The sequence below is a fragment of the Dermacentor albipictus genome, chromosome 10 (assembly GCF_038994185.2).
Source record: "Dermacentor albipictus isolate Rhodes 1998 colony chromosome 10, USDA_Dalb.pri_finalv2, whole genome shotgun sequence".
NCBI lineage: Eukaryota > Metazoa > Arthropoda > Arachnida > Ixodida > Ixodidae > Dermacentor > Dermacentor albipictus.
In genome coordinates this window covers 76,078,463-76,099,548 of record NC_091830.1, presented here as the reverse complement: position 1 = coordinate 76,099,548, position 21,086 = coordinate 76,078,463, and the positions used below count along the sequence as shown (strand labels likewise).

Below are 21,086 nucleotides of genomic sequence, written 5' to 3'. Positions count from 1 at the left end.
TCGAAGCGGGCGGACAGACAAATACGAAACACGCGACGTTGTCTGTCCGGAACTTTGCGCTCAGTTACATCGAGTTAAAAATTCGTGATCAACTGGCGCAACAGTCGGTAATTCTAAATGACATAATCTGCCGGCCGCACTCGTCGGTATACCCAGTAAAGCACAAATCACGTGACCTTCGCGCACAATTCGCTTGACGTGCCGCCTAGCAGCCTTGCCGTATTGGCCTCGATTGGCTCCCGAGTGGCTTGGGCATCAAACCGGCGCCATCTCGCATGCTCACTGTCTCTTGCACGTTGCGGGCTTGCGTGATGGTTCTCCGTCTCGGATTCAGCGCGAGTGTGTGTAGGCAGTGTAGGTGGTGTACGTTCGAATGATACGGCGCGTGTGCGAACGATACGTGTGTACGCTTCACGCGCGGCGACTCGTTGCACGCTTGGCCAGCAACTCTTTACTGACAGCCCAGCGCGGCTGCTGCATAAAGAGAAGGGTGGGTGACGGGCGCAACGCCTGCCTTTGCGGGTCTCGGCGGAGGCGGGCAGGCGGCAGTTTACGCGTCGGTGCTGCTTTCGTCGTCTGGCGCGCAACAGCTGTCGGCCTCGTTAGGCTTAGCTGCCCGGTTGGCTTGAGAGGCAGGAAGTAGCGGGAGGTGGAGGGGGGGGGGGGGTTGTCATGAGGCGTGCGGTGAAAAAAGAGCTCTTAACACCCTTTGTATCTTTTTTTTTATTTCCTGCTTGTCCATTGTCTTGCGGCGCTGTGTTCTTTTCCATTTTCCGTCCCTTTTGCGTGGGTGGCTGCAGCGCTTGTGTTGTTTTCTTTATGGGCCGTGTGTAACGTTCGTGTTTGTTCCCGTCCTCGATCGGAGCGCACTGGCTTTTTAGGCTTAGCGCGCGAGTTCGCTCCAGGCATCCTCCTCTTTTGCGTCGCGCTAGTTTTCGCAAGTGTGCTTGGTTTGCCTTTGTTCCGGTTTGGGCTTTACTTATCTCTTGTTCTTGGCTATTTTCCGTGCTTTTTCATGCTCCGTTGATCGGCAAACGTTTTTCTTTTCTTTCGGCGCGCTCTCGTGCTGTGCCTTAAAATCTTCTTTAGTTTTTGTTTCTCTCTGCCTTTTGTTGTGTGCCTTAAGTTTTCGCCTGAGCTATCACTTCGCTCATTAGGCCACTTGTGATGCCTGAAGGCGTAACGGGTCTCCATGAGGACGTCGGTAAATGTATGTTGGCATGGGTTATGCACAGTTCCAAGTATCATAGTTATAGCATTGCTGGATGCGACGCTATAACTGGTGCGAAACGAAAGTGGTGCGATGCGATGTTGGCGACCAACGCAACACATTGGTGATTATGTGTGTGTGTGTGTGTGTGTGTGTGTGTGTGTGTGTGTGTGTGTGTGTGTGTGTGTGTGTGTGTGTGTGTGTAGAGAGAGAGAGAAACCCGTACGTAAGGGAAGTACTAAGAATTTAAGTTGTTGAGCAACCCTCCTCCCCGCCGCCCTCTCCCACTGCGGCTGCTGCAATCAACGCCACCTAGATATCACAAGGCCCTTGCACTGTGCTTTGTGACGTCGGACATTTACATTGCCAAGCCCGGCTTGACGAAACCGGTGACGTCGAAATCACCGCGGCTCAAACGGCAGTATTCTCATTGAATGGCATGGCACTCAGCTCTATAGTAGCACGCTGTCATGGAGTAGAGTGTGCTATCTAGGTGGCGTTGCTGCGAGAGGCTCCGGCCACGGAAAATCAAAATGGCAGTCGCCTACCACGGTGGCGCTCGCGCTGGCTTTGAGGGCGGCTGGCCACAGCTTTCCAGGCGTGGCAATCTGGCCGCAGGTGTTCCCTGAAAACGTCTTAGTAATATTAATTCCACATTTTTTCCCTGAACTTAGGCATCCGACACATAATTTTTACTTTACGATTGAAAGATCAGTTTTTACTTGAAATTGTTAGGTTTTTTTTTTCTTCATTTGAAGCAAATCATTTACGTCATCCAAGCGTCACACGAGTAATCTCCGCGAACCCCATGCGAAACGAAGTTCGTGGTCCGGACTGGAATTCGTGAACCCAAGTAAAAATTTTGCGAACGCTGCTGTTCCCTCGGACGAACTACTCGCGAGCCGAACTGTTCGTAGAGCGAGAGGTATACCGCTGTATCTAACAGCCAAGCGATCTGCACACGGCCGCTCTATATAGTGCCTGGCGGGGTGTGCACCCTTCGCGCCGGCTTCGTGGCCGTCGACGCGTGCTTTGTCGACGCGAAGGAACCGCGTCGCCCCCCCCCCCCCCCCTTTCCTTCGCCTCCTGCGCGCGCGCGTGTTCGTGGGCGAGCCGGGCGAATATTGCGTTGTGTCGATCAGAGGGCCCGCGCGCGTCTCCGCGATATTTGGTGTGCACGCAACCCTACTATACGCCAACAAGGATTTAGGCTTAGCGGGGAGCCGGCTCGCCGTTCGCGCTGCCTGGATGCGATGGCCCGAGCGATATTAAACGTTGCCCGAACCTTCGCGATTGCGCCATCCTGTGTATCGGCAAGGCCCAGTCGGGGGGAGGCGCCGTGCCGGTGGACCTGTTGACGTCGGCCGTAGATTCGTCCTACTAAAGCTACTATGGAGGGAACTCCAGTGCTTCGATTATTAAGCTATATATATCGCGGCAATGATGGTTGGTGCATGGATTTGCCTGATCGAGCTTCGGGCTTGTGGCTTCAGACTTTGTTTTTTTTTTACCTCGAGGTCGAGGTTCTCATCCCGACCACGGCGGCCGCATTTTGATGCGGCCGAAATTCAACAACGCTCTCGTGTACCCAGATTTAGGTGCACGTCAGTGAACCCCGGACAATCAAAACTAATCCGGAGTTCCCTGTTACGGCGTGTCTCATAATCAGGTCGCGCTTTTGGCACCTAAAACCCCATAATTTAGTTTTTTAGACGTTCTCGTGGCTTCATTTAGTACGGTTTATCTACCCTTGTCGGACTGAATTTCTATGTTTCTGAATGCAGGAGGGAATAAGACAGCGCGTAGGCTTCATTGTTGCGAATTGTTACATATGCAACGCAATGTATTATTGAAAATTGTCATTTTACATAGTCGCAAAGCCGTTTGAAACAAGAAGCGTGACGTCTATGCAAATCCATGTATACTTTGACCCATTATTCCTAGTCTAGCGGAGCAGCAATACTTGGACCTACCGTGGACACTAGCACCATGGTTCCCCGTAGTAAACTTTGTAGGACGCATTCTGGACTCATTCAGTCAGGTCATAATTAGATTGGCACGTTCCGCCCGAAACCACACATACGTGCTTCAGTAGGGGAAGGCGCGCAGTAGAGTACAATTTAACAAATGCAGCAGGGGAGTGTTAAGTCGTGCTATTTATGACAAACAATACCAAGAGCGCGAAGGGTGCGCTGTTTCGCATATCTAGCGTTTCAAGAGAAGGCTCAGCGTACACACCAGGAGCTTTCATTTCATCGACCACGGGCAATGGAGCATCCCGAAGGGTGTATTAAAATTGCACATGATGAATTTCCCGCGCACAACGTAATACCATGGCTTTGGAAGCATTTGAGAATACTTTGTCTCTGTGGCAGTGTTAAAAATTGGAGGACGCTTAAGCTTCGCCTTCAAGAGCGGAACGCGACAGCGACCCGCCAAAGGGTGTAAGACAGTGGGCTACAGGGCAGCCATCACTTACGAGGCGCCCCGCATCGGACGCGGTGAGCGTCGAGCCATATGGTTGAGCAACGCAGCGTTCGGCGCAGCAACGAAACGTGCGCCTGAGCAAGCGGAACGAACCAAAGAACTCGGTATCTCGGAGGGGGAAATTATGCACGCCAGCCAAACGTCGTGATCGGCACGGGCAGAGAGATAGACAGATAGTGATCTAAAGAACGGAAGGACGCTTGATTCTTCAGAGGGAGCAAGGCGAAGCGTTGTCAGGGGAGAGAGAGACCGGGACGCACAGCTCCAATGCGCGCGTGGCGCGCCATCTGTCGGGGCAGCTCCGTACATGGAGAGGAGGGGGTCTTCTGTGTTTGCCGCAAGATGGCTCTGCGCGTGCGGAAAGCGCAGAAGAAATGCAGCGGAAACGCACTTCGCTACTAGTGTAATTGCGACTTCTGTAAGTTACATGTTCATAATTACCGATATATACCGCAGTATAACTTTCCATGGCTCGTTTCGAAGGCAACACCACATTCACTAGAGGCGCGTTTGTACCGCTTGGTAGCATCGAACTCGTGGATGAGACTAGTTGTTTTTATGACCATGTAATACTCACATTGTACCTTCTTTTGCCAAGCCGGTAATAAAAAAAAAAAAAAAAAAAAAACTCGTGGATGAGCGGTAGCGTCTCTGTCTCGCACTCCGGAGACCCTGGTTCGATTCCCACCCAGCCCACCTTGGAAGTTGCTTTTTATTTATGAAGTGCCTGCTGTGATTTATCGCTCACGGCCAACGCCGCGGACGCCGACACCGACGGCGACACCGACGACACCGGCTTTTCTGCGACACGAGCTCCTTAACGCTATCGCGTTAAAATTTTGGAGGACGCTTAAGCTTCGCCTTTGATAGTGGAACGCGATAGCATTCACAGATCCCGGAGTGCTTTTTCACGCTTCCCGGCAACTGCAGCTTATACGTAACCGTAATGTTTAGGGAAACGCTGGCGGTGAAATCTGTATGCACTAAGGCGAACTTTTTCGTAGGAACGCGACCTCTTGCATGGGTCGATCTTTTGTTGTTTCGCACTTTTGATATTTCAGTCTGAGAATATTTAACATGAAAGGCATGCACAGTCGTTGTCTTGTTTCATGGCATTTGTTTGTGGGCTTCCATGCTCAAAATCCCAAGGAATAACTTTGTGAAGAACGTGTAAGGCAAAGTATGAGGAACTGTAATGATAGAAGGAAAACTTTAGTGCCCTACAGAATACGCGTGGTTCGGGGTCATTTTTCTCGGCCGTGGACGCCTGCGCTGACGCCGAATTTTCTACGACACGGGGCCCTTAACGCTGTCGCGTTAAAATGTCAAAAGTGTGTTTTTGGAGGTCAGTGTAGTCGTGAACACTGTTAACAGTCTGAAATAATACCTTGATGCCGTCAGGATATAGAAAGAAAGAGGACTGTCATGAAATGGCTGACGAAATAACAATTCTGAAACAGCCCGCCATGTATCCGTCTTTGTCCTCGGGTGCATCGTCACTTCGCAGCGTAATTTCCGAGCCAATGAATAATCTTGAGCTCGCGCAGCTTTTGATCATCCTGCAAGATGTGACTGGCTTGTGACAACGTTTGACAGGTATTTGGCCAGCATAGGACCACTAGTATTTGAGAATGAAGCAACACATCAGCCGTCACTCATAGCGTGATAATCGGAAGTCGTAAATCAGAAGGCGACGGAAATTCCTTCGCGCATGTCCGCGATCATCGAGTGAGGCGTGTTCGTGCTTGCCTGTTCCCGCATGACAACGTGCTTGTTATTTAGTTAGCAAACTTTTACAGCAGTTCATGCAGCTGATTGAACAACTGACTTTGTATAAATGCCTTATAATTGTCTATCGCAGTCAGGGCTTCGATTTTCGGCCAAACTGCGACGTTTTATTTATAATTTCGGGCAAGCTTGAATAAGAGACCTCACGTAAACGCGAAACGAAAATTTGTGTGCACTTTGCAGCTGTATTTTCCAGCGTGACGTATATCGATTTACCCGTGACATATTTTCGCATTAACACTGGCAATCCAATCTCGATCGCACACGTTATCGATTGCTCACGGGAGTTCTACCGGCGCTGCGTAGCCTGGGATCGACTGCGTGGGTTTATTGCGTCATCAAAAATGTCACGCGGGATTGCTCTGCAATCGCACTTCATCCAACACGTGACACCGCCTTTACGCCAGCCTGCGGTGAATGAGCCGTCGCAAATTTCACGACTAATGTGACTAGCTGCGAAAGCAAAGTGCCACTCACCGGATATCTTTCATCGTGCCGCTTAGATAAAGCCTCTCTCGCAGAAGCGTTTGCTATCAGCTCTACAGGGAAGCGTAGGCTGTTTCCTCGTTGTTTTATCATCCAAGTATATCTCTCCTTCTCCGTGGTCGGCTAACGAAACAGCACACACGCGGGAATAGCTTGAATACAGCGGGCAGTGCTGGGGCTGTAATAAGTATAGAATATTTTCTATAGACTTCATTATTTTCTTATCAGCCATCGCAACGAGCGGCCGATACCGGCGATAATGCGGGCCTGGAAAAGGCAAAAATGACGCAATGAAATGGATCGCTATATAATTCGTCTCCCAATAAACCATTATCTAAACTTTTTCGTTGTTTGATACCACTTTATCGTTCTTTGTAAGTTTGGGGCACCTAGTGCGCTATGCCAAGTATTCGAACTGCCGTTCTGGCTTCGGCGAGCTCTTATCAGCAGCGAGGTGTGACGTTACGTCGCTTTCGACTCGAAAGCGACAGCAGCAGCGCTGGTCATGGCTCCGGCGATGGAGCGCACGTCCGGTGTTATCGGCGTAGTAGCGCACGTAGGTCGCCGGAGCGGCCGTGGACGTTATATGAGCGAACTTTGGGTTCGTTCTAAGCACCGCGAACTCCGTCTGATAAGGCCTTCGTCATTGATAAAACGATTTCGTTGCTTGTGAAACGCGAAACCCTGGCTTCAAACGTACGTAAGAGGCGCAGCGTGGTAGACGACGAGCTGGCGTGCGTTTGAGACGATTCGATTCGCTGTCGTGCGTCCTTTGTTTTTTTTTTGCGCGATTTCTTTCTTTGTCGGAGATAACGAAGGATCTAGGTCGTCCGTTATCATTAGACTCCTTGTTAATAAGGAAGGTAATGAAAGGCTAGGCAATTCAACCTAGTGAAATAGTTGGACACTGAAAAAAAAAAAAACATGAGTAGCATGAACAACGCCCATCATGTGGGCACTGGTCGCGTAAAGCCCTCTGTTACTCCTTTTAAATGTTACTTGCAACATTTATCTGCTGCAATTCCATTAACGTATAAGCGCAACAGTACATTTATTTGTGCACTGAAAGAAACACTAACGTACTCGCCACGCATACGCTCTTGTGTTCAGGTCTCGACGGGGCCAGCTTCTGTCCAGTAGCCAATCGGCCAGCGTGGGCCACGGGTGCAGCTCTTCAGGCAGCGGTTCCAGCTCGACCGAGAGCAGCGGCGTGCCCTGCCTCGGGGCTTCGACCTCGGGCGGCGTGATGGCGACGAGCGGCCACGGTGACTGCCTGCCGGCGGCCACTGCGTCCATGTCGGCACTCTCGCTGGCCACGGGCTCGGACGAGCGTGTCACCCTCATCGTGGACAACACGCGGTTCGTCGTCGACCCCGCACTGTTCGCGCTGCAGCCAGACACCATGCTTGGACGGTGAGCTTGGCAGATATGGATTTTAATCGGCACCCCCTTCGAAACGGGGTGGAGTGACAAGTAGTCAACTGGCGTGTTTGAGCTGTTCAGGTTTTGCTACACGTTTTGCGGTCTACGATTTTGCCATCTCTCCACGATCTTTTCTCGCTTCAATAAGTCCTCTATCTCTATGTTGCACAGTTACCAAGCGGTGCTCGTAACTATCCTGGCTCTATCGGTCTCTTCCCTTCTTTTTCCCCACGAGTACTCTGTTGCTTATCTCGACTGCCGACCAGTTATCACTCATCAGGTAGATTTCTCTATGACGTCACCTGGCTCTCTCTGTCGCGGATATAAAAGAGCTTGGCTTATGGAGTTGTTCCGATGGTCATTCTTGGGCCAGCTCCATCGGAAAATGTAAATTTAAAGAAAGGGAAAGAAATGCGAATGCATTTTAATAGTTCTGTACATCTTTTATGTAGAATATAAGGAGTCGTCGTTTCTTTTGTGCAAGTAACATAGAAATCACAAGACATCTGAGAGTGCTTATGGGGAACATTTGAATACCTGATCCTAAGGCAGGTTAACTAAAAATCAAATCTGTGAGGCCCAAAATAAAGTGCCGTGTTTTTTATAGACGCCAGTCAATTATAATAAGTGCGAGGGATTTGTGAGGAACTTTTGGGGGTTTGGAGCACACAGCTGTAAACTCCTTAGTTCCTGTGCCCCAACCCTCATTTATTCCATCCATGCATCTGTTCACCACGGGATTTGTCACCCTCAGGTGCTTGCGCAAACGGACTCCAGACTCGTAATGCTGGAGTTTCATGAATGAGATGCAAATTGATAACCTTAAATGAGTTGGAGAATAGACACCATTGGGGAGCTTTCACCAGGAAAGAAAAAGCTTCAGTTTCCTCTGAAAAGTGAAGCCTTGATTGCAATAGCAAAGTGTAAACAACAACACGAAGCAAGGTTTCACTGGTTGGATAACTTGCAGTGAACATTTGCTTACTAAATACGTTACCAGGCATGGTCCCACGCGTGCATGGACAACATGAGTAAATCTCACTCGATGACCGTGACACTCGCTATGACAACACTGGCACGATGAAGATCCTCAGCAGTAGTGAGCGAATTGCCCTTTGGGCTGCTTCTGCTTCAACGCAAAGTAGGTGCGGGTGAACACAGCATACACAAAGCCATCAGCCCTTGGCAAGCGTAGCTTTTCTATCCCCAGCAAATTACCTTCCAAGGTAGGGCGTGCGCAGTCGCGCTCAGCTGTGCTATTCGTAGCCGCCCATGTACTAGAGGAAACGCCTGCTTCTTCCTACCCCTCCCCCCTCATCAAGTGTGCGCTCGCCTCCCCGCTCATCTTTAAGCACACCTTCAAGGGGAGTATGGTAGCGCGATTCAAAGACGGCACAAGAGAAGACACAAAGGGACACACACAGCGCTCGAAAAGACAGTAGCCACTCTCCTCCTTGCGCATGCAAGATGCCACCGCACAAGGCTGCCTTCCTTTTTGGCTCTCTCTAGCACCTACAGCACATGGTGCACAGCTGTGATCTTGTCGCACTTAGGCTTTATGTGGAATATTGTGGTGATGGCAGGAATTCTACTGGAGCGTCCATAGAATTGCTGTTGCAATAGGAGGAAAAGCAGGAAAATGGGGAACGTGTAAATGGAAAGATGTAATAATGATGGTGGTGGTGGTAGAAGTTGTAAAACTCCTTGATGTAATGAATAGAGAAAGAAAAAGCATCAATAAGGTTAACAAGAAGCAGATTTCAACACATGTGCCTTAAACCATGTTGCTTAGAAAGCATAAGGTAGCTTTTAAGTCTCGTAGTCGCACCACTGAGTGACACGGGTTTAAACAAATATCAGCCTACTGAGTTATTGGAACATACGTTTTAATGAAATTTGTTATATTTGAGAGAGAAAGCTAAATTCTAGCGACTGTTGTAAGCAGAATTTTTATTTAGTCTCTGAATTTTATTAAAAGTGTTTCTAAAAATTCAAAAGTTTAAAAAGTTTAAGAAGTAGAAGCACGAAGTTTACAAATTTATAAATCTGCATTAAGAACAGATATCGCGGTTCTGTAAACGGTACCTATTAGATCATTCAAAGCAGACAAATTTGATGTATCAGTTTGGATGTTACGTGAATTTATGTTGTGTACAAAGGTTCTGCAAAAGCTGTATTTTTCTATTACTGAATTTTTTTTAGATTCATGTGTAACATATCAGTTCTGTCCAGTTTAGATGTACTGTTAGATGCAATAATTGTGATATCACTTTTCATTGTTGAATTACAGATTTGTAAGCTGGATAGTTTCATGGAAATTTGTGATATGTCCTGATAAAATTGGGGACGTAAATAAAATATTCGAAACCAAAAGTCACTAGATTTTAAGTTTTTGTTTTAAATGCAACAAACATTATGAAATTTGGTGCAGTGGTTGCCAAGTAAAACGAATTCTCCTATTACATGTATTTAGATAGGAGCACTCGAGCTAAAGCTTCCCCTTAAGGACAGTAAAAGACATGGACTCATTTTTTCACATTGCCCGATCTTTTTTTTTTTTACATTTCCGTGGCCCCTAGGGAGTCCGAAAAATTGGATGTTGACTGTGCACCTGACCAAGAGGATGCTTCAAATGGTCCGTAGGTTGAACGCGCAGTGGCAGGAGGATGGGAACAGAAAAGACCGATGCATTGAGGAATGAAAGGGAAAGGAAACATGCAACCACATTTTTAAAGGAGCTTGAGCTCAAAAAACAGTGTTGGCTCACATGGAAGTTGCGCCGTGGGCCTAATCTGAACCAAAATAAACTATTTAAAGCAGTGAAGCCCAATAACATTGTGCACAGGCCGATGGTATGTCAGGACAGCTGAAGTTGACTTAAGAGAGAATATCACTTGCGACAAAGTTCGGGCCTGATACAATGAGCTTGCTGTTAGTTCATAGAAATAGTATTTGAAAATACTTGCTTCTGTATACATCTTTTTTTATTGGTATTTGAGGATGTTCAACTTGATTTGCAATGGGTTTTACCAGTTTTTTCGAAGCCATTTTATTCGCTGTGCATTTTACTAACTCCTCCCTTCTGTTTTGTGCCTTTTTTTTTATAACCACTACCCCTTACTATACAAACTGTATTAAGTTTATTTCTTAACATGCTTGCATCGGGCGTCATGGTGTCCATCTTGACACGAAACAAATTTCTATTTCACTCAGGGAATCTTGCAATGACTTGGGGAAAACTAGGAAAACTCTGGGAATTTGGATATGTCAACTTGGTAGACACCCTGGTAACACCTCGTGCTCAGTATGTTTTATCGGGCTTGCAAGGTATCATGAATTAGAAGGCTGCCTAAAACATGGGGTTATTTCCTTTACACACAGCAGTGTGCATACTTAGTACTAGCTTAAGTAACATCACAAAAGCTATTTGATCATTCTTTATAGCATTTAAAAGCTCTCTGAGTGTAGAAAGGTGTACAATAACCTTTTTTTCTTCAAATGTAGCAGTGAGTTGCTTAATTCTTTCTGCTAACTTCATCTTGTTAGTCATACAAAAGAAGCTGTTCATACATTCCATAGTTCTGACTGGTCTGCCTGTGCAGTAATAGAACATTGAGTTTCGCAATGGCGTTCCCTGTTTGTAGCATGTTTGGCTCATCACTCGAGAACAACATCACTAGGCCCAATGAGCGGGGAGAGTACGAGGTGGCTGAAGGCTTGTCTGCAACCGTCTTCAGAGCCATACTGGTAAGCACGATATTGCCGTGTTTATTTGTTCATTGTACTGGGTGACCATAAAGATTTAAAAGTAATCTCACTGTTTTTTACCAGAGGGAATATGTATATAGTGTACGTAATGTGGTGGTGGTGCTGCTGCTTAGTATATACTGCCCTTTTGCAAACATGCATCGGTCATGTGCACCTTAAAACAATGACAGGGTGTCCTTATTTTCATGCTGTAGCTGTTTTCGAACAAATATTTTGTTGTCGTTTTTCGGCAGAAACTTGCTGCTGTTGAGCTCGTTTCTCAGCAGTACCTTCATCATTGAGTAAAATTTTGCAGTGTTTGCAAAAGTTCTTTTATTCAGCTGTAAGCTCCAGTTCGTGCTAAAATTGAAGGAAATTGTCCTGGACAGATCAGGCTAACTTTATATGATATGCTAATGATTTGTGTTATGGCTTTGGGCCTAAAAATAGTCACATAGGGGCATTAGTATTGAAATGTTTTGGAAAGCTGTGTTTTCAAAGAGATTTAAAGCCTAGGACTAGCAAGGTTAAAAAGCACATGGTAAAATGAATTTATTTGATCAGGTAACTGCTCGTCGCAGTGGCACCTCACACCTTTTTCTTTTTCTTCTCTTGAAGGACTACTACAAGACCGGCGTCATTTACTGCCCTCCAAGTGTTACGGTGCCTGAACTGCGAGAAGCGTGTGACTATCTTCTCATCCCGTTTGATGCCCAAACTGTCAAGTGCCACAACCTCAGTATGTAACCTCCACTCTGTCTGTCAGTATAGCCTACCTGTTTATATATTATTAATAGCACATGCTTTCATATTATGCGTGCATAAGCATTGTCAGCTGGCAGATAACCTAACCTTGTCAACACAGAAAAAGTGTCCCAAAGTAGTATCCTCATACGCCTTTTGTTGTTCCTGAAATTTCTTGATAGCAGGGAAGTAACAGGTACATTACATGTAAGTGTACTGAAATTGGTCCTGTAGCACAAGGCTGATGTGGGGCCTCTTATAGACTACATGAAGGACATAATGCAGAAGCCAATGCTGATTATGGAATTCCCAGGGAAATCATTAATGCAAATAAATGTTCTTTTTCTACAGTCCAATACAGTTATTCGTTAAACATATACACAAAGGAAATACAAAATAAAGCAAACAGCAAGATCTGAAAGAAGCACACTGTAAAGGCAATTGTAATAGTGCAAAGCAAGATACAGTCTACGCTCGTTACAACGAACCCGCATACAACAGACTTTTGGATATAATGGACCACATTTCAGCCTTAGTTTGTTCTACCTATTTTATTAATGCAATGAAGTTCACTTTTAACAGACCGTGCTCCAATGGGTTATTGGCTACAGTGGATGAAATTAGCGACAATTTTTGTCACAATTGAGCATATAAAACGATCTTTTGCCTTCGACAAGGGCTGGCAACTGACTTGCAAGGGTCTGCCGACGATCACAGCTCAACATCTTACGCACGAGGGAGGAAGGAAAGCAGTGCGGAAGCACGCCGTCTCTTGTGCGCGAGGCACAGGGGGGATCTACTCCAGTGGCTGCTGTTAACTGCGTGGGCCCCGTATCTTAAAAGCAATCTGCAATGAGGACAGAGTGTGCCCAGTGCCAGCAGCTTCGCATGTGCTGCGCGTTCGACGTTTAGTTTGCGTTGAAACGAGAGAGAGCACGAAGGTAAATTCGGTCGCTACTGCTTCTGAACTTGTGCAATTTCCTATCACAATCGATGCTTCGCCTTTAGGGTGAAACTGCCCCTCTTTGTTTGTTTTTTTACTTTGGACTTCACTCATTCTTTGCAATAAAGTTCTTGGACATCGCGACGGAAGTTTCGGAAGTGAGGCGTTTCGGATATTACGGACTTCGGATAAAACGGACATTTTTTTGTCGGATTATCAGGGGCCGTTGTAACAAGAGTTGACTGTATCGCTTTAAAGAAATACAAATAGAACATTACATTTGATAAAGTACAGCAGCAAAACAGCATAATGGTTACATGATAGGACATCTGGTAAGTAGTGCAGGATTGTTGGCATACTGAAAAAACATCACATAAGATGCCTAGAAAATGCTTGACAAAAGTGAATGCTTGTATAGGATTGCAAAGATGACACACTCATAACAGCAGCTGGCAGGTGATTCAAACGTTTTATCACAAGTGGTTTGATAGGAAAATGTTATTCGCAAAAGTGATTTTTTAGAGCGCAGCTCTTTGGCGTCCGTTCCTGGGTTTCGCGTCGTCGGCCTCGTAACCAGCTCCGCCCCCCTTTCATCCCCCCAGCGCTAGCAGCGACCGACTGATACCGCTGGATGCCGCTGACGCCGCTAGAGAGTCAAGATAATGTGACTGCATAGAACACCGTCGCCGCCATGCAGAAAGAGGAGGAAAGGGTCCCCCCCCCTCTGTTCTTGTGTGGCGGATAGGGTGCTCTTCAGTTGCCGACGCGCCGGTTATTTCACGTAGGCCCCGGCACGTCGACGAATACGTGACCACCTTCCCACGGCTAGACCTGGTTCTTAGCGCTGCGGAAGCGAGGGTATCATATTGTTTGTGTCGGCATCGGCGGCGTTGTCCCTGAAACCAACTCCGCAGCTGGGGTTGACTCACTATCGGCGTCAGCGGCATCAGTCAGTCGCTGCTATCTCTTCCCTCCTCCCTTTATCGTGTTGTCCGCTTGCTGCGCGCGCTTCTGCCCCCATCGTTTGCCGCTGGGTGTACACGCCGCCCCCCTCCCCCCTCTTCCTGCGAGTCTCCGGTTGTCAAAGCGCCGGCTCGAACTTAATTCCTTTCTTCGCTCCTCCTCCAATGCAACCCCTGTGCGGTGGCAATCAGAGAGACAGATCGGTGGCGGCGGATCTGTATATGTGCACCGCCCGAGCCGAAATTGCCGCTGCCGTTCGCCCTGTGCGGTGGCAATCAGAGAGCCAGATCGGTGGCGGCGGATCTGTATATATGCACCGCCCGAGCCGAAATTGCCGCTGCCGTTAGACAAACAGCAATTTCCTAACACTTATGCGGGAGAACATCCCGTTCCTCTCGCTCATAACGCGTCCCACGGCTGTGACAACCTCGCGAAGCACTTGTATAGATCTCGTCTTTGAGAATCAAGCATTGGTGTACCAAGTCGAACATATATCAGTCTATTTCTCCGACCACAAAGCTTCCTTCATGACTGTCAAGAACTGTTAGTGGAGTCTTTGTTAAAGGAATACGTGTGAAAAATAAAAAAAATTCTGTGATAGCGCATACATGTGTTGCTCGATTTCTTTGCCTCAATCTATCGAAAAGGTGAAACAGCTTATTTGCTGCGCTCAAATTTCGCATTAGGAAGTAACGTAATCGTCGGTAATTTTTTTATCATTTAATCCACACTAGCCTTAGCAATAATTTGTTTGTCCACATGCGGCAAATATTTCATTGCAACTTGCAGTTGCTTTCAGTCGGTAGGATGAGCATGTTTAAGCTTACCTAATGGTCCCCCGACAGTGATACAAATTGTTGTGTTTGTTCTAAGTGCGAGATTTGTTGCTTTGTTTATGTCACGTCTCAGCAGCTGCTTCTTGCTTCTCATTTCACTAGGAGGCCTTCTTCACGAGCTCTCCAATGAGGGAGCTCGCCAGCAGTTTGAAAAGTTCCTTGAAGACCTAATTGTCTGCAGAATGGTCAATGCTGCTCAGGTCAGTAGTTTGACCGTTTGGCTCTTGCTATGCTGATTTCCTCTGTACAAGTCAGTGAAGTTACACTGGGTTTTGCTTGAGTTTTCAGAAAAGCTAAATGTTCCAGAAAATGTACATGATTCTTTCTAGTATGGGACCAACTTATGTAAAATTTTCTTGTTCCTTCATTTGCCTGAAAGTGAATGATTACTGAGAGAGATATATGCAACCAGGCTGTCATGCAGTTCACCTTTGTGTCAGCCCTGCAGTTATCATAAATATGAGAGGTGCATTAGCAATTCTGTCATTCCTGGTTTTCTGTAATATCCACCTTTGGTTTGCTCTTATCTATTTCATTGGTGATAGAAAAAATTATCTGTGATTGAGTATAGATTGTGACTTTATTGTGTTGTGAAGATGCGTTTTTCAGCATATGTGTGAATCGCGTCTGTTCTTTTTTTTTTCTTGCCGATCTACAGAGAGGTGACCGGGAGTGTCACATAGTGGTTCTCTTGGATGATGACACAGTTGACTGGGATGAAGAGTACCCACCACAGACTGGTGAAGAACACTCGCAAAGTGAGTACAGTCAAGAAGCATTTGGTCCCTTTTGTAGTCTAATTAATTTTACTGTATTTTCAAAGATGCAACAGCTTTTGTTCTTTCATAAGCTACCCGATTGTAATGCATTTTCAAGTAAACAGATTTGAAAATAGCATGCATGTTACAACCAGACTTGACACCGCAACAATGTTTGAAGCATTGGCAACAGCTTGTGATCAGAGCTAGGGGCATTGTCATCACCACATGACAAAGTGCGTGTTGGCAACAACATGCTGCTTTTATTACTAATTACTAAAGTTATTTTACATGCTAAGTTAGCACCAGTGAGGCGCTTTGCACTTTTGTATTTTGTATACATGCGCTCATAGCAGGGTTAATTGACGGTGACTAGCCAAGGCGGGGACTAGTCTACAAATATCAAACGAAATTGGCCACATAATGGACACGTCGTCTATAGACAGTGTTAAAAAATTATCTCATAGTGGCAACAATGAATGTTGTCTGTGAATAAATTTCCATTCAGTGATAGTAAATTCTTGGTGTTTTGGGTTTTTCTAACTGTGAAACTCGAGGCATGCTACTTGTTTTAAAATTTGGTGCATGTTAGATTTTAATGCATATTATTTTGCCACTTTGAAACCGTAAAAAGAGGGTCTGCATCAGATTCAGGCACACGCTTGAATAGAGGAAATATGTTAGCCTAGTAAAAAAAGGAGGGCAGAAAAGCCAAAATCAGTGTTAAAAATAATGGTTGTGTGGAGGCTGTTGGCATAAAAGGGTTATTTTAACGAAATAAACTGGTTACTTTCAATTATTTCATTAAATATCTAAATATGTAGCCACAACTGCATTTGGACGAGTTGTGATGCAATGCATTTTCATTTAATTGCTTTACAACTATGATGTTTACTTTAGTGTTGCACTGATACCCTGTGTACCATTGACTCCTGTAAAATACCATGAGAGGCCCTCATCTAAAAAGTAGACCATGCTTATTTCTGGTGAGGATTTCCTGGTTTTAGCAATATTTTTTAAAAGCAGACCGGGTTCGGGCTTCCCTGGGAGCAATAGTTCTTCACAAAGTGCAGGATGTACAAGCAACACAATTGATTGACTCCAGCTACAGCTTAAAATTATGCACCCTAGTTTCGCCCAACTTGGTGAAACCAATTAGGAAAATTGGATTAACTGGAAGACTGGCCATCAAAAGAAGTTTCACTCTTGTAGGGCTGTGTTTTTGAAATAGTTAAGATGGTTTCTCTAAAGTATTGTCATTTGAATGCTGAATCAGCCTGCCTCTTATTGTAACCAGTTTTTGTTATGGGCAGTTTGGCTCTGGAATAGGTAGCAATATAAGGTGGTGCTCCTAGAATGACTTGGAACTTATCTGTGTGCTTCCTGTATAACTTGCTGTAGCATCTAAATTAGGGCTTGTTGGTACAGCTTTGTTTTTTCTGTCATGTGCATTCACTGGAAACTTGATTCCACGTGTTGTTTCTTTTCAGTCATCCACAGCACAGCCATGTACCGTTTTTTCAAGTACATAGAGAATCGGGACGTTGCCAAGCAGGTGCTCAAGGAGCGCGGCCTTAAAAAAATTAGGCTTGGCATTGAAGGTGGGTCGTGGTGAATAAATTTACTGTTCATTTGATTGCATTTGCGCTGTGCAGCTCATAGGTTTCTCACATTTGTAGGTGTGTGCTGTCACGAGTCGGCTGTTTTTGTTTGGTTGTGTACACTTTATTACTGTTTAATTAAAATGCAAAGCAAGAAAAAACAATGGCAGTCAAAAGCTAGATGGGTGAAATTGCCGTGCATGGTTTGAAAGTATGCTTGGCAGAAGGGTGCAAGCTGCCGTTTCAATATGCTCATACATTTCACTTCTGTTCGGGAGGAGATGTGTGTGCAGTTAAGTGAGACTATAATTTCCTTTCAGCTTATTTTTCCTGTTATCATTAATGGCTTGTTGTTCCAGCCAATTCACCACATAATTAGGTAAATACTGGACAAATAGGGGCTAGGATATGTGTTGCTTGTTGAGATACCTAAATAAAAGGATGCATGTGGTACGAAGAGATTCCAGATCATTAATTTTTTAAACAAGGATCCACAGATTGAATACCCTCTTATTTGTTTTAAAAGTGAAACATCATTTTTCAGTCACTTTCGGCAATAAGTAGTATTTCAGATCAACAGCCGTGACACTTCGCTTAGTTAGCCTTGAATTTAATGCAGATCAGCTATGAATTCATATCATCAATCATATCATATCATCAATCAGCTACATGTTCATTCTCAGGATGACACTGTGAAAATGTGGAAATTACACCGGTGAAGAATTGCATGGCCTTAATTATTGTAAAACTTAGGAGGATTGCAGAAACGGTGCTTATTTGGATACTGCACCTTCCTTACTTGCTATACACAGCTAGAGAAACAGCTCAAACGAGCTATAAGAGCTAAACGGCTAAATTTAATTTCATTGACAGACTTACAAGAAACAAAAATGATCCTTCTTATATTGGAGTTTTATACAGAGTATTTTTCTTTTGCCGCTCGCAGATAGAGAATTTTATTTGCACGATATCATTGTTAGCTACTCTGTTGTCTTAAAATAACTGCATTTATGGAAGGCACTTGTAGTTGCTTGGATGTCAATGTCTACTATGACTGTGTCTTCATCACACAAGAAGTTCCCATAGTGCAATGATATCTGGGAGTAAATATAAAGCCACAGTGCTCCTTATGTCTGCTTTTCTACAGCTTACTTCACAGTTAATTGTCACTTTTGGTGCTTGGGGCAATTGATTCGAAATTCACCCGCTTCAAGAGAAATAATAACGTAGAAAAATTTTCCCAAAAAGAAACGGCACAATCATCGGCTTCGCTACGACAGAGATCATGTCTATGCGGTATTACTGTTGTGCTCATCAAATCGGCAGATGAATATTCAGCTCTATAGTACAAAATACTATGTTGGATGTGCCACGTCTTTGATGTTTTACTAACACCCCTTGATACTGCTCCATCGCATCTTTGAAACATGGGCTAGACGTCACAGTGAGAGATGTGAAGAAAGAACCAGCTCGCACTCTAGATGAAATAAGAAAAGTAAAGTCACACAGACCATGTGACATTCAGTGTAAAACAGGCAGATAGGAAGAGAACGTAAATGCAATCAGTGGTGGCAGAATGTTGGATTTTAGTGACCAGGTTGGAAAATTGGTAGCGTTAGTCCAGTTTACATAAAATGACAGGAGTTGGATAAGCTCCCGACAGGCTCATCTGGACAAGCTGCAGTAGTAATAAAAGGGGTGACAATGCATCTGCGTGCAGGCTACCCAACCCACAAGGAGAAAGTCAAGCGTCGGCCGGGTGGGCGGGCTGAGGTGATCTACAACTACGTGCAGCGTCCCTTCCTGCGCATGTCCTGGGAGAAGGAAGAGGCCAAGAGCCGGCACGTCGACTTCCAGTGTGTCAAGAGCAAGTCCGTCACGAATCTTGCCTCTGCCACCGATGGGTCTCCCCCAGTTGCCAACTCTGCGGCCATACACCAGGCAGCAATCGCTGCTGGAGTTGTGGGCGGTGGTGCGGTCGGCGGCTTAGCTGCAAATGCGCCCGTCGTCGTTCACGTGCTTCAGCAGGAGCTCGGCGCCGTCGGCGGAGCCGAGGAGCCGCTCGCTCAGCCGCAGGAGGAAGTGGTGCTGCTGCCTAAGGAGTCTTATCCAACGGTGCTCTTTCCACCAGACGACCTGCCATAGTGCCGCCGCGCGCTCGTTTTCCCCCCGCTGGGAAGAACATTGCATTTGTGGAGGAGTGGTGCACCTCGGGTTTTTTTAGTGCCAGGACACGGTTTTCGTGCACGCGTGAAACAGCACAAATGCAGATGCCTAACCATCTGGTGGACTCGGCAAGGCACTGCGCTGCAGCACTTTGATTCGCTTATTTTTTACCGCCAGCAAGGATGTGAGTGCTGAGCCAGAATGTTCAATGCTGTTAGCTGCTGCTTCTGGTTCATTTTCTTGTCTCAGGCAACTCGCACAGTTGAGTGTTGCAGTCAGGAAGGCCTTATGTAAAGATGAAAAAGCCATGTAGTATATCTTGTGCTGAAGCTTTACGTAAGCATAACATTGCGATACAGATCATCTGATGACCAAGGGCCCCATTGCGTGGCTGTTGGAGTGAAAAGGTCTTTGGTTGCACACTCTCAGATGTGGCTGACATGTAAAGGCTTACTTCTGTGCTTTTTTCATCGTATCTTGTATTACCATCCCAAAGTTGTGCAAGCAGCAGTGAGGAGTTACGTGTAAACATGGAGTGAGGCCTTGTGGAACATCTTGCGTAGCTGCGGCACCGACCTCTTGCATTGGCTTCCTTTGTTCCAAGTTGTCCTGATTTAACCCTGAACTTTTGGACATAAGGTGAAACGCAAGTTGCATAAGCGATTCTGTGCAGCTTCAGTTGTCCTTTTTTGCATGCGTGCATCTTTTCTTGAAGCGTGCCGCAACCTCGGTAAGGTGCAGTGTCTCGAAGAAGTGACAGTTCTGGATGTGGACTGACTTCTGCAATGAATTTCAGGTCAGCTAAAGTGTACGACCCAAGTTCCAGTTTTTCACTCCAAAATTATTTTACTTGAGCAGTGGCGCCTCTTGAAGTGCTTTGCATGGCTACTACGTGCTGTTGGCATATTTTCCTCATTCCTGGCAACAACCGAGAAGAAAGCACCACATTGTCGAGGAAGTTACAGCAGTGCCTCTGAGTGGACTTAAAACTCATGTGTTCATCCCAACGTGCCTCTCTGTTCATTGTAGTAACACAAAGATGGAACCACCCTTGACGTGTGGTGTAGTTACTTTGTGCACTTGAAAACTTGTCAACAGAATGGGGAAGAGTTCTTTTCCGTCCCACACGCGGGCACATACTTTTGCGAGCCTAAGTTGGTGTTTAATAAAAACAGTTGGTGCGCCTTGTGTTGGAACATTAGGCAGAAATTTTTCTTTCAGGTCCTGGCATATGCGCTAACACCAATTCATAACACCTTTTGTGAGCATTCATGTTAATCCTGCGAGGTTTATTTTCGCAGTCGGACATTTTGCTAAATTGATGCAACGTGGCCTACCAACTGGCCTACTGCTGCGGCCAACAAAAAACAGTTTCGAAATTATTCTTACAGCCACGGAAAAAGTGGGAAGACAAATGTAAGTGGTTTCTCTGGAGAACATTATGCCAACTTTAAATAATGTTTGGTCTCTAAAAAACATAAGTTTCGAAACGCTTTTTCCTTATTTGTGGCTTTTCAACGTATGCCAAGCTTGATTATTTGCATTAAGCGGACTGAAATCCTGCATTGTCTAGTTCTTTTAGATGGTTGTTTTGGCACAGTGGTGACTTTCCCTAATTGTATGGTCATGCTAAAGTAAGGAAAGTTTTTCTGTGGCATTTGCCAAATAGCAATTTACTGTTGTTTAATGTTAGTCAAACCTCGTTTCAGTGAAGTTACGTCATGCACAAAAATGCCTTCGTTATATCGAGTTTATGCTGTGTAATAAACTGGCACTGTTGTCCCAGAATTATTCTTTTACGTGCTACATAGGGGAAAATAGACCCTGAACATGTACTTGATGCTGTGTGTGCCAGATGTCCTTTTTCACAGCGTCACTGTGGTTCGAGGTATGCTTTTGCACTCTGGATATGCACAGAGATGACGAGGAACTTTA

At 45.7% G+C, this 21,086-nt stretch overlaps 1 protein-coding gene across 3 annotated transcripts in view; it reads left to right on the top strand.

Annotated features, from left to right (window-relative positions):
• Nucleotides 1-20,339, top strand: part of LOC135898784 (BTB/POZ domain-containing protein 10-like) — a 242,535-nt gene extending 222,196 nt beyond the window's left edge. For all 3 annotated transcript variants that reach the window (XM_065427951.1, XM_065427958.2, XM_065427966.2), the window contains 7 exons: nt 7,082-7,384; nt 11,038-11,140; nt 11,759-11,879; nt 14,729-14,826; nt 15,285-15,384; nt 16,875-16,985; nt 18,706-20,339. In XM_065427951.1, coding sequence (XP_065284023.1) covers nt 7,082-7,384; nt 11,038-11,140; nt 11,759-11,879; nt 14,729-14,826; nt 15,285-15,384; nt 16,875-16,985; nt 18,706-19,130 — 1,261 coding nt within the window. In that variant the 3' untranslated portion in view covers nt 19,131-20,339. The remainder of the gene's footprint in view (nt 1-7,081; nt 7,385-11,037; nt 11,141-11,758; nt 11,880-14,728; nt 14,827-15,284; nt 15,385-16,874; nt 16,986-18,705) is intronic.
• The last annotated feature ends 747 nt before the right edge of the window (nt 20,340-21,086 follow it).